This window comes from Talpa occidentalis, unplaced genomic scaffold (assembly GCF_014898055.3).
Source record: "Talpa occidentalis isolate TD23 unplaced genomic scaffold, MPIMG_talOcc4v2.1 talOcc4.5, whole genome shotgun sequence".
NCBI classification, from domain to species: Eukaryota; Metazoa; Chordata; class Mammalia; order Eulipotyphla; family Talpidae; genus Talpa; species Talpa occidentalis.
The window spans coordinates 52,377,398-52,395,101 of NW_023604861.1; the positions used below are offsets into that span (position 1 = coordinate 52,377,398).

At 31.6% G+C, this 17,704-nt stretch overlaps 1 protein-coding gene across 11 annotated transcripts in view; it reads left to right on the forward strand.

Moving 5' to 3' along the window:
- NBEA (neurobeachin) overlaps positions 1 to 17,704 on the forward strand; it is a 575,782-nt gene that overhangs the window by 106,602 nt on the left and 451,476 nt on the right. For 10 of the 11 annotated variants that reach the window (XM_037527157.1, XM_054701654.1, XM_054701655.1 and 7 more), the window contains exons 9-11: positions 618 to 815; positions 1,400 to 1,533; positions 16,763 to 16,871. In XM_037527157.1, coding sequence (XP_037383054.1) covers positions 618 to 815; positions 1,400 to 1,533; positions 16,763 to 16,871 — 441 coding nt within the window. Of the gene's footprint in view, positions 1 to 617; positions 816 to 1,399; positions 1,534 to 14,548; positions 14,615 to 16,762; positions 16,872 to 17,704 lie in introns of those variants that run through there. The other variant, XM_054701661.1, reaches the window with a different exon arrangement.

The window sequence follows — 17,704 nt, forward strand, 5'->3', positions numbered from 1 at the left end:
CAAAGGTTAAATATTATTTTTCAGGTTTTAATCTACAGAGAATTTTTAACCATTTATAACAATACCTTTCTTGTTTTAACTGATACATTTTTATTTTTTCTTATTATTTAAAGTGGTAATGTGTTTTAATGAACCTCTCTTCTGAATTTAACATAACAATTACACTTGTACAGGACCTTTGGTATTCAAAATGTTGATATGTTTATTAAATATTTTTACATGTAAATATTTTGTAGTATCAAATTAGTCATTTTATGTATTAGTAATTCATGAGTCCCAACTTATATAAATGCTTTTTAAAATGTTGAGAAGAAAAATTAAATTTTGTGTTATGAAATGTTAAATTCCTATCTACATTTAATATAATTTGGATTTATATTTGTTCTAATAAAATTATTTTGTAAATAATAAAATTGAGAATATAAAGAATAGCATGATTTTTTCTAGCATAATTAATTGTTACAGAACTGAAGTGAGAATAACAAAATAATATAAGTAATACCATTGATGGTAGGCACACATAATAATGGCTTATTGTAAATATTTCTCTATTTAAAATTTACAGTTTTATTATGTTACATTTGAAAATGGTGTTTCATTTAGTTTTATCTTTTCAGAGCACCTTCAAGTTTAAATCTGAGAGTGATATTCATTTGGCAGAACATCATAAACAGGTTCTGTATGATGGGAAACTTGCAAGTAGCATTGCATTTACGTATAATGCTAAGGCCACTGATGCTCAACTATGCCTCGAATCATCACCAAAGGAAAATGCATCAATTTTTGTGCATTCCCCACATGCCCTAATGCTCCAGGTGGGTAATAGTAAGTTAATTTTCATGTTCTCATCAGCAGTAACAGTATTGTTACATTACGTATTAAACATTGCTCATCTATAAGTCTACAATTGCTTTTATTCCCTTTTTTCACTTTCTAGTTCTTTTAGTAACATTTTTATATCTCTCTTTTTCTGTGTCTCTCAGCAATATGCTTTCATTCCTGTAATCTATATGTTCTATATCTTCTGAAATAAAGCCAGTTGACTGTGCAGATGGACAATGAATTGTTAAGCATAAAAATATATTTGCTTTAAGAATGTATCTGCCTAGCTCTTTAACGTAAAAATTACTTGATTGTTTTTAAATCCATCAGTATTTCGTATTTTAAAATATATTTTGATTTATAGCTTCATATTCCTGTGTAAAATCTTTCAATTTAAGATTTCAGATTTAAAAGTGATCTGCAAAAATACTTAATTATTTAATGTGTGTTGAAAATAACATAATGGGGGTTTTATATATCTTAACCTATATTATTTGATTTCTTACCAAGATTTTTGGAACAAGGGAATAATGATAATATACTATAGAAATTTAATAATTTTTGTTTTTTGACTTAGGATGTGAAAGCTATAGTAACACATTCAATTCATAGTGCAATTCATTCAATTGGAGGGATACAAGTGCTTTTCCCACTTTTTGCCCAGCTGGATAATCGGCAACTCAATGATAGTCAAGTGGAAACAACTGTCTGGTAAGTTTTCTTTGAATGTGCAATTGCTGGTATTTCTTAAGCATTTAGATTATATATGGTATATTCAGTGCTGTACAAAATGTTGTATTTGGTTTTTGTCCTTTAAGTTTTAATAAAAAGTTTCTTTAAGTCTGTGATATTAAAAAAGACCTGGCACTTGAAGGAAACATTTTCTTGATACTAAACTATTCTTGCCAGCTGGAGCATAATGGTTTTATTACGCAATTGATGAAAAATTTTAGTCCCAACCATATCCTTTGCAAGTGCTTACAATTTGGATTGTCCATGAAATTGTGCCAGGTTAAAGAAAATTACTAGGATAAAGTTTATTAGCAAGAATTGTATTTAATAACTTGACTAATTTAAATATTAAATAGTGGCATTATTTTATAATGCTGTTGTCATGAGACTTGCCCAATATCGATATTAGGTTTTCTTTGTGTGTAGCTCATAATTCAGAATCCAGCATATCCAATTTTATATGAAAATTAAATGTCTTGTGATGAGGTTGATTTCCTATGCAATTTTTTAGAGCTTCCCACTTTTTTATTAAAAATATTTCATGCATCGAACGCTAATGTTTTAATCTCTGAATCACATATATTAACTAGTTAAATGTAAATTTTAATAGCTTTTTAAACTGTATATTCTATGTTTGGAGAATTTAAAGAGAAAGTTAATAAGTAAGCATTAATTTTTACTCCAAAAGTAAGATGGAAATGTCTCATTTTATGTATACATACATGAAATCCTTCATGGGTAATCTTATTTTGAATTGATGGACAAACTAGTGAATGAATTTGAGATGGGAAAAAATTTAAAGTCCAATTAAATGTAATATATAATTTGGTCATATTTATTATCTATTAATATAGTAGATATTAAAATTGTAGTTTGGTATTACTAATAATGTTATTGCTACACTGGGACTCTCTTTATGTAAAGCATAAATGCAAATGTGACCTGTACATTTGCAACATTCAACTCCTACCTATGGGTCATACTTTCTTTTATAATAACACATTGTAAAGGTTGGAGTTTTAAAGTGAAAAGCTGAAGTGAAAAAGGAGGTCATGCCCTTATGTGATACTACTTTGTTATGAGATCTTAAGTAATTTAATTGCTAAGCATATCAGTGTAGTGAAATAAATGAAAATTTAAATTTTCAGTCATGAATTTAATTATAAATTGTCTTGTCTCTTTATGTGAGTGATCCAGGAAACATGATCATTAACTTAAAACCTAGTAAGTGCTATGAAAAGAAGTTGGGCATGAAACAGGCAGTAGAGAACTCCATGTGTAATTTAAATAATTCCTATTAATTAATATGAAATCTATAATTATTTTAACCTGAAATAGAATGTATTACTTTAATTGGAGACATTAGAAAGATTATGCAGTTTGAAATGCTATAACTAAAATTATCACAAGAACTTACATCATTAATAGTTGCTATGAAATTATAGTACTAAAACCATTATTTGACAGGTTATCTTGTCCATTCATCCAAAGCACGTGATTATTTTTCATTGCTTGTCTATAAAACTCACTTTAGTATTTATGTTTTGGTTTGGTATTTTGTATTTATTTCATCATGAAGATAAAGGACAGTGAGGGATCAGCATTCTGATTTGCATTTTGATCTGTTTGTTCTTTTACATCATTCATATTAATTTCTATAATAAATAACTTTGACTTTTTCAGTGACATAAATATTCTTAGTTTATAGCCAATGGGACAATATAGTGAAGTATCACATTCCTCTTTAATAGTAATGTCATAATAATATAAACAATACCATGTGTTATAGTAATTTTTTTTAAATGCTTATCTATTTTTCATTAAATGTTTCAAAGCCCTTTTCTTTGTATGTAGTTTCTTTGTATGTCAAGTCTCTAAGGTTAATTCTTTTGTGGACACTGTGTGTATCAATAATACAGTATTTTGTTATTTTGTTTGAAGAACATAGACATTTATGGTAAAGGTTCATAGAATTTCTTTTTTTATGGTTATATCATAAATTCATATGGGTGAATGAGATATCATCTTTAGTCAGTATTAAATTGTTCTAGATGAATGGGAATCAATTTAAAGTTTTTAATCTTACATAGAAAATTTGTCAGAAAATCTGTTTGCATTAATAAAAAAATGACAGAACTTATAATGTTGTCTTATTCTTCATTACTTTTTGCAGAAATTGAGCTTAAATAAATTACTTTTCTACTCTCTTTTAAGGTGAAACTTTTTAGTTCTATTCACTTTTCTTCATCACATTTCTATAAGTATCACCTCTGTTGGCAGTACTATGCCATTGTTATAAACCTTAATGAGTTTTATTCTATGTTAGGTACATAGTATTAAAATAACTTACTCAAGTAGTAATCTTATTTTATGAAACCTTTTGACATGGACTTAATTTGTGCAGATTTTTTTGTAGTTCATTTTGTTATGAAGGATACATATTATACTTGTTATATCTGTGAACTTTCAAATTAAAAAGACTTGAGTTCAAATGCTGAGTTTACTATTTATTTTTAAGTGCAACTTTGCAACTTTCAATATGTTATTAACTTTTTTAAATTCAGTTCCCACCATTAAAAGATTGGAATACTAATAGCTCACTGAATTGTGTAGATTAAATGTTATAAATATGTAGATTCACGTAGTGAACACTCAGTAATACTGGTTTAAATTGTTATAAAAATTTGCTAGGTGATCTACAGTGTAATCTCTAGTATGACAATTTTATATAAAATGCATCATCAGTCATTACTTTTAATTTGAATTTCTTCCTACCAATGAATTGTATATAATTACTTATTTAAGTAACTAAGTAGGACTTGTATTTTGAATTTCAGTTATGGTGAAAACTGGTTTTGAACTATATTCATTTGATAGATATGGTGGCTTAAAATTGAACGATGTATTAAGTCTCGTTTTGAACCCAACATCAAGTCACAGATGTCTGGGAGGGCTTAACATGATTTTTCTTTGCCTGGTTTTTAGTATTTAAATATCCCGGAAAAATCCTTTTTATTGTCTTTTCATTAAGCATGTTCTTAGCTTTTATCATGGTATAAAGAAATTAGCCAGCAAAACGAGTAGATAAATATTATTTAAATGAGTAAATAGCTTGTGGTAACATATACAGTATTTTTGATGTGATTTGTTTTTAAATAGTAAATTAGGTCAATGTGTTAACTGCTGTAATTTCTCCATATTCCTAGTAATTCTCATGCACCATGATCACCTTTAGAAACGCCCCCAAGTGATCAGACTATTTAGATGTTTGGTCATTACGTGGGTAACTAATAGGGTTTTTTTTTTTTTTAATATATTGAATGCTTTAATTGAGAGCAATAGCTACACAAATTTTATTGTTTATTAGACATTTAATAAATAATGACTAAAATAATGAAAAATGCTTGCTGAATGATTTCAAGAAGCATAGCCTCAATCTTAAAGTATTCATTTAGTTTCTATTTTGTGTTTAGGAATGACTCAGTAAATTAGAAATTTCATGTTCCTTTTATTTGAATGATCATATACCTTCACTGTAAATGATATATGGTTCTCAACTTTGCTCTTTCCCTTTTAAGAACATATGTAATTCTACATGTAATACTAAACAAACAAAAAATACCCTTCACTTTGTGTGACTTAGGAAAAATTTCTTTTAGAAAAATACATGTTTTCTGGTACTAGACATAAATGGTTTTGTATGTCAAACAATTAAAAGTACATTAAGAGAGTAGTTGTCATACCATGAATAGTTGGATTGTTGTATCTAGTAATGTGAGCACATAATTTTTCTTTTTCGGACTGTGAGTGTGATGGATTACATTGATATTTGAATATTTTTATATTTATTGAATATATTCAATATATTGAATATATTGATACTTGAATAAACTTCGTATACCTTAGACAATTCCCATTTGGTTGTGGTGGTAGACTCTTTCTATGCTGTTAGATGATATTTTCTTGATATTTATGTTTGTGTTCATGAGAGGTATTTTTCTGCTTTCTGTTTGGAAAGTTAATTACTGATTTATTTTCCTTAATAGTAGGCACATTTTAAATATTTCTTTTCATGTGAATTTTAGCATCAGGTGTCTTAAGGAATTGGTCTTAAACATCTAGGGTATCAAATCTGTGATCATAGAATTGTTCATTGTTTCTTTAATATGCTTTTAATTTCAATAGGATCTGTAGTTATATCCCTTCTTTAAATTCTTAAATTAATATTTTGTATTCCCTTTTTTTCCTCAACTTGGCTAGAGGTTTATGAACGTTATCTTTTCATAAGATAGCTTTCGTTTCTAATAATTTTCTTTATTGATTGCCTTTTTTCAATTTCATTGAATTATGTTGTAATTATCTTTTTCTTCTGTTTACTTTAGCTTTAACTTACTCATCTTTTTGTAGTGTAAAAGTAAAAGTTTAGATTATCGGTTTTAGACTTTTCTTCTTTTCTTACATATGCATTCAGTGCTATACATATACATTTCCCTGTAAACACTGCTTCACTTCACTGCATGAATTTTGATATGCTACTTTTTTTTTCATTATAGTTCAAAATATTTTTAAACTTACTTGAGATTTCTTCTTTGATCCGTGCATTATTAATAAATATGCTATTTCATCCCCGTGTATTATGGCGTTTTTCGCTTCTTTTATTTTTTTTCTAGTTAATTCCATTGTGATCTGAGAGCAAGTGCTATATAATTTCTGTTCTTTTAACTTTTTAAGATATGTTTCATGGCCCCAAATGAGGTCTTTTTTAAATTTATTTCATCAGCACATGGCAAGTTTATTAAGGAAAGCAAATAAAAAGAGATACCTGTATAGACACAGATGGGCAGAGAACTGTGATTGGCAGGGCAAGAGGTGTTCTTTTATTATGTAATTCATTGAAATTATTGTGGAATTTAAACCCTTGGGGTCAGGTTGGTTTGATCTTCTTTGATTGATAATCTCCTCTGTCACCACTTCTGGCTGATAATGTTTTCTGACCCCACCTTAGAACTGGATACTACATTGAGGTTTGGTTTAAGATTAAGATCATTCCTACTCCATCTCTGGTATTTATATTTGTGAGACCTTCTGGCCTAAATTTTTCTACTTTAACCTTCCATCAACCCCTGTCACCTCCCCTACCATATCCAATCCAAAATACTTGGGGGAGGGAGGGGTTGAAAGCAGGAGTTCCATCTTCTGTGACTGAGTCAGGCTGGAGTAGGGTATAGAGCTGTGTGGACCTAAGGAGCCTAGGATATGGTCTCCATAATGCTAGTCCCTGAAATGACAGACAGTTGGTCCTTTATGCTGGTTCTGGAAGGTGATGAAGGCAGAGTCCAAGATTTTGAGGTATATCTGCTGGGTGTTGTACCTTAACTGCTTCTAAACAAGAAGAGACAAAATTAACAATGAAATTGTGTATTCAAGATCCAAAGAGGAGAGATATATAGCAGCGGAAAGATAGTATTCTTGGGACCACTTGAAGTTTTTATGTTGGACATTACCTGTCCACTCTTGTTAACATAACGACATTTCTCCTCTCAATCAAAGCATGTTCCTCTAGAGCTGAGTATCTAACCCAGGAGACAACCCATTTCTTGGGTGGCGTTTAACCAAGAGGAACACAGATGGGATATCTGTTCCCAGTACAGGGAGCTGTTTTAAATCTGGTTTGTTCCTTGCAAGGGCAACACCCACCAAGGGAGCCCTGGAAAGCTGGATTAAAGCATAAGGCTACAAACTCAGCAAGAAGTTTGGTTTGCTGTCTGCATAGAAACAAGCTCACTAGAGAAAGGTATTAGTCTCCAGCTTTGCTGGGAACAGAAAGATCATAAAAACAGATCTCCAGTTGGGGAAGTTCGGTGACCTTTAAAATTAAATTACAAGTAGGGATTACAGTGCACTCTCTTAAGTGGTAAGGTTTTACCTGAGTCTGATGAATCCAAGGTTTTATTCCTTCCAAATTTAAGGCAGAGTGGGTGATAGGAAGGGCCGTATAGGATCCTTTCCAGACTTCAGGATGATGGCACAAGCACCTAATTGTCAAGAGAGAAGTTATTGCAAAGGGATGTTCATTAGATTCTATAACCTCTTAGAATCAAACTTGTGCACAATATTTAGATTTTAAACTGATAGGATCTTATCCAATTTGCAGACTGAAGAGGCCCACTAATACCAAAGTTACTGAAATATAATTTCTCTTCACTCTCACTCCAGTTCTATCAATTGATTACAGTAAAATCCATTTGCAAGACAAAATTAGTTTTAGTAAACATGACCAGTTCTTTTACATGAGTACAATAAGAACAAAATATAACTGTTTATTGGTTTTTCTGGAACCTCTACAAAGATTCTCAGATTAAGCCTCTTATGGGCAGGAGACCATGCCACAGTCACCAGACTTTGCCTGTAAATATATGTATTTGGGAGTTTCCAAGTCTCCTGGGGGAGTATAATTATTTAGTCTTCCTGGTAGATCTAGAATCTGAAGGTAAGATATTGGGCTATCCTTTGTTTCTAGGCTTTGAGACCTGTAGAGTCCAAAAAGCACTGTGGTTTCAAAGTCTCAGTCATCTTACTGTAGAGAAAGAGTCTTACTGGATTTATGCAAACCAACACATTGCCCTATATAGAACCATACTTATAAGTTTTTATATTTTGGAGTAAGAGAGAAAAGCACATGTCCCAGTTTGCTTATAAAAAGATATATATTGCTGTAGATCATATGGCATAGTTCAGAGAGAGCTTTATGCAAATAAAAGGCAAAGTATTATCTATTTTTCCAACAAGAAACAAATGCTTATGGGATTAAGATTCCTCTCTGTTACAAAACCAATTGCAGCTTTAGTTTTTCCTAGGGCTGGAACCGCCAATTTAATCCTGGGATTATAGAGGGAATCATCCTGTATTCCTCAAGGTTTTTCTAGGCTGGTGAATAATAAATACAAGAAATATCATGGACAGACTTAATAGGGGGAAGAATGAGGGGCACCCAGGACCCCCTAACCTTGCATGCTCAAAAAAGGTTCTGCTGTCTGCCACATAAAGAAAAAAAAACGTAATGTTAATGTGAATAACCTTCTGTAGAAAATTATTTTAATAGAGAGATGAGAAAGAATGTAATTTCTCAATGAAAACTGAAAGTTACCCATTCCCTCATGGGTAAGTGCCCAGCCAAACAGGGTTGGCCCAAAGCAGGATCATTGAAGCCCAAAAGCTTGCCACAAGTCTAAGGTACCCTATGGCAAGGAATCATAGGAAGGAGGCCAAAGGGGCCAGGGAATGTGTAAGGAAAGGATCAAAATCAAAATACAAGTCAAGATAAAGGCTTCTGTTGTCAGCCTCCCAGTGGGTCTTTCACCCATGTCTTTAAAATATCTCCTTCCATGTCCCATAAGTCCATGGTGGAAGTCCAAGGCCATGAAGCAATTGGAACTTCTCATATCTCTGCTCTACTTGCCTCTTCCACTTCTCTCAGTCCTCTCCCCAGTCCTTTGTTGCAGCTCAGCTCCACCCTTCTGCTGGAGCAGGCAGCCTGGAACCTCCTCTTTCTATGGAGGTTACACTTTTACAATAAGACTGAGTGATTTGTCCATATTGCTTTATTTATTTATTTAAAAAATTGTATATATCTTTACAGCATTGTTCATTTTTAAATAATGTTTGCTTTCTCCACCCCCCTCTCCAGGTGTAGTGCTCATAGAATTTCCTCCACCAGTTCACCCATGCACCATCACCACAGTCCCCTGTGCTCTTCCCTCCTTCCCTCCTTCTGATCCTTCTCCCACCTCCTCCCCTGTAGGATGTCTCTTGTTTATAATTGTCAGTTTGTTTTTGTTTTGTTGTGTTTTGTATTGTTATTATTTTTCCCCTGATGTCTTATTTGGTTCCCCTATATTCCTCCTAGAAGTGAAAGCATCTGATATTTTTCTTTTTCCTTCTGACTTATTTCACTGAGCATAATTCCTTCTAGCTCCATCCATGTGTTAGATGCCATCTTTAATTCCATAACTAGAAAGAGGTAAGAAAGGAAAAGCAGGGCATTTACTGTAGAAAACAAAAGAACTTATCTAAGGGGAAGAGATAAGTGAATTAGTTTTCCTGGAAAAGACCTTTACAGAGAGAAGTTTAGATATAAACATCAGAAAGCAAATCTGTCTTTGTTGACATAGACCTTGTCATTGCTGAACACTATGAACTCATTTTTATTTAAATGTATTTTAAACATTGAATGAAAGTATTAATGCCAGACATTTTAGCTTTAAAGATATGCATGCATCAAATTAAACTGTTAAATTTTGAACTAGTTCTTATTTACCAAAAATTCTAGATGGGTTTGGGTTTTTCATCATATTTGAATTTATTTAGGTGACATTTATAATTACTAGTAACATAATAACTCTCTGGAAGTAAAAGACACAGAGACAAGCAAAAATAGATGCATTATTTTATTTAAAATTGTGGCTATGTGTACTAATAAGTCATTTTGCCAATATTTGTGAAGACACAGAGAACTCTCATTGGTTCAATTTCTAACTAGTTCTTTACTGTACCTACTACATGAGAATTCTCACACCTAATCATGTCTTAGTAAATTTCCATTTCTGGTACTGTGCCTCAACTGAAAAAGTCTTCAGGGGATATTGTCTACTCTGGACAGGTTTTACTCCCTCTAAGATTACTCTCTTCTAGGAGAAATCCTGCTTATTAGTGAAGAACTTTGACATCTGGCAGCTTTATGACTCCTGCAGCAGCACTTGCCATATGTCTTGGGAATGTGGAACTTTATCACCTCTTGTTCTGTCATTTGGTGCTACTGAGACATAGGTACCTGGGCCCATTCCACTCAGATTGTGAGGGTGGAGGAGTTGTTTCTATCAAGTACCACAACTGTGTGGTCAAGTAGTTCCATGACTGAAAGATCTAGTTCCCACTCCCCCACCAGGTTCTGAGTCACCAGCACAAGCTGCATGTCACCACTAAGAGACCTGATACCTTCTTTATTTTTAGATGCAGGGCCCACACCAGCTCTGTCCTAATAGGTTTCTTGAGAAACCAGAAAATGAAAAGTACTTGTGGTCTCAAGTGCTGAGAAGAATGAGGACAAACTGGAACACATTACTGATGGGGTTGTCAGGTGCTACAGCCACATTTATTATCAAGTTATATTTACATTTGCTGTATAGCTCAGCCTTTCTACATGTGAATGTATATTTATGAGGAACAAATGAGAACTATGTTTATATAAAAACCATTATGTTAATATTTATAATAGCCTTATTCATAATTGCTGTAAACTAGATAAACTCAAATAAACACAAACTATAGTAATCCATTCATAGGATCATGTACTATTCAACAGTTAAAATGGATAAACTCTTGATGTATACAACTAATTGTATGAATCTCAAAGGCAATATTCTAGTGTCAGGGAGTCTCAAGACTCCCTCAAGACTTATGTACATAGTACATAAGTTCACTTATGTGACATTCTTGAAAATTCAAAACTGTTGTGATGGAGAAGAGATAAGTAGTTACCCAAGTTTATACGTTTTGGGATGTGGCTGTAAGGGCATAAAAGTATAGCATGACTGAGTTTTTCTTGTGTGATAGAAGTGATCTGTGTCTTGATTGTGGTGGTAGTTATACAGATCTGTATATCTCTTAACATTCTCAAAAGAAAGAAAAGTGAGTTTTACAGTATGATCATTTAAAACTTAGGTTATAAAAAGAATAGAAAATTCCTAGGTGTGCATAAAGCCTAAGTATTAAATAATTATTTTAGCTTTTGCATAGTCATTTAGTTGTTTTTCTATTTATTTTCTTGCATTTGTTAATGCCACTACTTTCGGGACATATGTTAACCATGCTTCTGTTAAATAGTCTAGGACTTGGCTGAAAGTAGAGCCAACACTTAGATGAGTGACTGGCCATTTGCCTCTCCCTGCTAAGCCCTGCTTTGACCTTGAGAGGCATTGGAGTTTACATGTGTAGTTAGGGTTACCCTTTGAGATTTTCAGCTTCTTAGGTATTAGAAAGTTGCATAATTACTTTTCTGAAGAAATCATGTATCTTTCCATACATTATACAGTATTATTAGGATGGTGCTGTCATTTGTTACTTGTCTGGGAAGTTTTCATAAAGATCATATGACATTTAGAATATTGCAAGTGTAGTTTGTTGGTTGGGATTAAATTGCAGAATTATTTATTTCTTTTACACTGGAACATTTTTAGTAACTACTAACTATAGAGTATTATGAATAGAGCTGATCAAAAGGGAGGTTTAAAATTAATTCTTCAATGTGCAAAAATTTAGAAAGTATTTTTATTGAGTTAATATTGATTTACATGGTTGTTTCCATAATATAAGTATATGATCTCTCCTTCAGGTATTGCCATAGTATACCTACCGCCAGAAAAAAAACAATAGTCTACCACCATAGACTCTTGCTCCCTCCCTTATTTGTTTTTCTCCCTCTATTTCTTACCCCTCCTACCTCTCTGGCTGCCTCCATTCCACGGTCAGGTTTCAAGGGTCTGTTTTTCAGTGTGTCTTTATCTATCTAATTTGTTTTGTTTTTTCTGTAATCCACATGTAAGTGACACTATCCAATATTTGATTTCACTTAGTAGTGTCCCTCCCTGCTCCATCCATGTTGCCACACAAGAATTTATCTTTTTTGGTAGCTGAGTACTATTCCATTGTGTAGGTGTATGTATAGTACATCATAATCCATTCATCTGTTTTTGGGCATTTAGGCTGTTTCCATACCCTGCTATTGTAAATAGTGCTGCGTTGAACATGGGAGTGCAAGTTTCCTTTTGAATTAGTGTTTTTGCATTCATCTGCTAGGTAGCTAGGAATGGAATTGCTGGGTCATGTGGCATATCTATGTAGTCTTGAGAAACCTCCATACTTTTAGAGCTTGTAATGTGTACACATTTTAAAATTTTATTGCCTCATAAGACAAATTTCAATCACAATTTTATGAAATTTGATTTTTTACCTACATTTTGCCAAGTAAAATAGATTGAAATGGAAATTTGCTACCATATGAAATTTATAAATGTGTAATAATTAACTTTTAATAGGACCTATGAACAGTTCTCTTAAGTAAATAATATAGTGGTAGCAATTTAGTCTGTTAGGTTGCCTATCTGCTTATGAGAGTGAAAGAAAAGTTAAATTTATTAAGGAGAGATTTCTTGGCTTAAGTTTAGCCTAGATTTGACATGCTACTCTGTATATACCACCTGTCCTTACATTTTCGTGTGTTACATTTCACTGTTTCCCTTATTTGGTCCTATAGATAAATGTATTTTACTTATTTCAGTATGTAGCTCTACTTGATATCTGAACTGATGAATGTGGCAGTTTGTGTAGCAGGATGCATTGCATATGTCTAGATTAGCAGGCAGGCAGTGTTTTTTGAGATAGCCTCTTCAAGAATACATTGTCTAAAAGTGGCTGTTAAATGTGTCTGGAGTTAGAAACATTTTGTCTACACTTTTCTAATTTTGGGCTGTGAAGAAATTATTGTGAGTTTTTTTTTGTCTTGAGTGTGAAATTATGTTGGGGACAGACTCGAGTTAATTTCTTTTACAGTTTCATACCTCTGTGATCACTTCACCTAGGAAGAAGCAAATAATTGAATGTATGGTATTGGATATTTTATATAATTTTAATCACCTCTTATAAGAGTTAAATGTATCCAGTACTCTATTAGCCTACTTCAGTGATGGAATAGAATGACAAAAAATCAAAAATTTCCTCTCGGGTACTAGTATCTTAAGTCTTGCTGTAACTTAATCTGCTTTTGAATTTATTCTAACATTTACTTTGCATGTAGTGTTTCTTAAGGAATTAAAAATACTTTTTAAAGAAGGAGGAAGTGTTGCATCTCAGGGGGAACTTTAATTTTTATATTAATTTATTATTCTTACTTAAAAGGTGTTTATTTAACATTCTGTCTGGCTGTGGTACATTGCTTGTTTTAGGACAAAACAGATTGAAGAACTAAAAAAAAAAAAACCTAGTTTCTGTATTCTAAGAACTGCTTTTGAACTTTAGGTTCTATATTCAGTCTCAATCATTTCATTTATAAATTATGTCTATCTTTAAGATATATTTCATCTTTAAATAATAAAATATCTTCAAGATAATAAAACATTTGGGATCATATTACATGAGTTATCTACATTTTTATTAAAAAAATGAGTAATGGACATTGATGGATAAAATGATATTAAAATTAAGTCATATAAATTTAATGGAACCTAAATGCAGTGCATATATTTTCATTAGAAACAAATGTTATATTCATACATAGTTATTAAATATTCTCAGGTATTTGTGGACCAAGACTGCTGTGGTGCACTTTAATGATATGGACCAGAAAGCTCTGGAGAGATAATAAATATTCTAAGTCATTAGAGGTATTATACTATTTTTTCCAGATTTCCTAAGATCTAGCCCTTTGTAAATGATACTTGAAATAAATTTTAATTCCTAATTTAATTCATGCTCATTAAGAATTGGAAGATGGTAATTATTTTTAAGAAATAACTATAGGTTATTAGTGTCATTTTTCTAATAAGGAGACAGGATTAAAAACCTTTAACCATTCCCAAGTAGAATTACTACTTACAGAAAATGTATTGTTACAGTTCTGTCTATTGAAAAGTTTAGCAATTTTATAGGCTAAACATCAGTATACTTTTTGTCTATCAAGTAATGTATCCCTCTGAAAATCTGTTTTTAGGTATTGCTATACTTTTCAAGAGAATGTTCTATGTTGTGTATACTAGTTTTGGGTGAGATAGGCACTTGCTTTTTGGTTTATCCTAAACATTTAGATCATCTACAGATGAACTGATGTGTCTAGAAAGGAAGTGGTATGTAGGAGATATAGGAATGGGCTGAAGTATCCTTTATATTTGCCTTTGTATCTAGGGGAGTTGGAAATAGGCAAGAATGGAGAGAAATTTTGTATGGCAGTACACAGAATTTTGCAAGTTTATTGTGAGCCCTGAAGCAATCCGATGCATTTTAGTTACTGGTAAGTTTGTTAAATTATGTTTGAAAATGTACCTCTGCGAAGATGGCCATCTATTTACTATTACGTCCACCATGTCAAATATACCTATTTTAAAGATTTTTGGAAGAAGTGGTATTGATATTGCATTGGGTTTTAGGTTTAAATTAAAAATGCTTTTGTTAGTGAATGTATTTGACTTTTCATTTGTTGCGATAGAAAGTGAAATTAACATTATATGGATAGTATAGTCATGTGTTTAAGATTTTGGTATAATAATAAATGTAATATTTCTGATTTTAATGGAACTCCACTGTGTTTACAAGTCTGAGTTAATTCATCAGATGTTTGAGAAAGAGTAGTCCTTTTGACATTAAAAAAAAAAAATCCATGGCATCCTCATATTTTTATATGGTTCTACATAGGAGTGTGATTTATTGTAAGAAAACTATGATTTGCATTTTTTCATGGGCTATAGTGACCTTTTTAGTCTTTCTTTATGGCAGTGTTGATGTTTAGGGCTTATAGTCATCTTTGCCCCTAAGTCACTGACTTGTGTAGGTAAGAATTCCATGAACAGATTAGGGTTATGTAATTTCCATGCAGTAGTTTTCTTTATTCTTTTCAAACATTTAGGCAGAAGTATTATGTGTAACAGTGTGAAGTAGCTTTGACTACTGATTCAGTTCATTTAAGATGGACTAGATTGATTAATAGCTATTCTTTCTTTACAGAAACATTAAAAAATTCCCAAGGGATTCCTTGGTAGTTGTTTTTCTTGTAAATATCTATGACTTTAGGAAAAAGTAGAAGAAGACCATCTTTGATTTGTAATACTAGCTTATGTTCTTTTGTGATTTAAGGATATTGACCAATTAATGTGATTGGATTTTTTAATTTCCTGTAATGAAATACTTTATTTCCATATATACTTTATATTTGCTAGTTAATATATCAATTTTTATATTAATGATAATTTTGTTATTCATTTTTAAAGAGATATTTCATTGAATAAGCATAGTCACATGATCATCATTATCAGAGAAATGTTATTTGTTAATCCTGTTGAAACTAGAACAGTTAAAATAATTTCAAAGAATATAATAACTTTAGATTCCTTTTGGATCTTAATACTTTTCAAGTTTTCCTTTTAACAAATTTACCTAGTCTCTTGTAGGAGTGAGGATTTGTGCATTAAAAATATAATAAAAAATTTGTATTTACTCTTTCTTGTGATCTAAATAGACTACTTAGGGTATAGTATACAGCATTCTAAATCAAGATAATTTTAATTACTGATAAAGTGTGGCTTGTAGCCATTTATTGTTATAAACTACAGTATGCATAAATAATGCAAAATTTATATTTTCTTAATTAGGAAAGCCATCGTGTATTAGTGCTGCTAGATGAAAATATTTCTATGTATCTTTGTAAAGGAATACATTATCAAATTTTAATTCAATGCAATCATTTGTTTTCCTTCTGTTTCTTCTTTCACTTAACAGACTTACCTAGTGCTTTATCATTGTCTCGCACATATCTTTGCATGCTTTTATGTGTTTGTGTATACATTGTGTAATTGCCACTTTTTATTTCAATATTGCATAAATCATTTATTTTTTCTGCTCTCATGAACTATTCTGAGGGCATACATGGGCATAAGTAACATTGCATATTTCTCTGGATATTTTTGAAACAAATAGAAATTGTTTTTGAAAAGTAGTTCTAAATGAAAATGTTACTAGGCATATTCTTTCAAGGTAATATTGTGTACATATTTAAATTTCTCTAAAATTGCATGTTTTGCCAAAGGATATTATGAAAAAGTCTTTACTGTGGAAGTCATATGTTTGTGGGTTTGTTAACTTATGTTAGATTTACTCGAAGCAGCAGATATATATGTTTATGTTGAGATAAACTTTGAGGTTTCACCCTCGAATTTAAAAACTACAGTTTATATTTTAATTTATGATATTTAATTTTGAAGGATGAAAACTAATTTTCTCATACTTTTGTGAAAAACGTTTTGCATATAATACTCATTATCAGCAAAATAGAGATTATATTTGAATGTGGCTGCAATTCCTGTCATAATAAAATACGAAATATAGCACTATATTATAATATACCTTTGATGCTTATATAATGAAATTATCTGTACTTTATATGCAGTGCTACTCTTTTGGCATTCCTGGTTGAACTCCTTAAAAGTTCAGTAGCCATGCAAGAACAGATGCTGGGTGGAAAAGGCTTTTTAGTCATTGGCTACTTACTTGAAAAGGTAAGTGACATCTGTGTTGATGATTTTGTTACATAGACTTCATAGATGGTTCCATTTGGACTCACTGAGGCAAATATTGTTTGCTATTTAGCATTTTTGTGTTATGCACTTAGGTGTATGTGTAGACATTGAAGTAATTTGGGTCTTTTTTAAAAAAGATTTATTTATTTATGCATGGAAGAACTGGGGTGTAGGCCAGAGGTTCAGGGAGGTGAGAGGATTCACTGTAGAATAGGGAGCAGCACAGGTGGATTGACTGAAATACACTGATGAGGGGAGCAGTAGCAGGCAAGACAGGAGAGGTCTGCTGTGCATAATTTGGGTCTGAAAGATCTATATATTTATAGTTGAGTTAAAATAGAAATGAAAGAAAAATTACTTCATCTACTTTAATCAAGCTTACAAGTATTTCTCATAATTCTTATTTGCTGCTTTGCTATTTTTATGTCCAAGCTAAGTTTCTTAGAAATCGTATATATTTTATTACGTTTATATGAATTTACTTTTTTCCTCTTCTCTTTTTTTTCAATTATAAAGTAAAAAAAAGTATGTTATAGTGAAAACACCTTATATTGTGTTCTTTGCCCCTCCTTATATTTGAATATTTAAAGTAGTTTTTCTTAGTACATTGTTACACACAATAACAATTGGTTGCAGTATTGTATTTTTTTCCCATTTTGTGTCATTTATATCTTTTTTTCTGAAACTCTTTGCTTAAATCACTACTGTACTACTATGGGATTGAGTTTATTTGTAGACTCACAAGAGTTTTGTTGTATTAAGCGGTTGTTTTTCCCCAAAGAAATAACGTAGTGCTTTCATTAGCTTTCTTC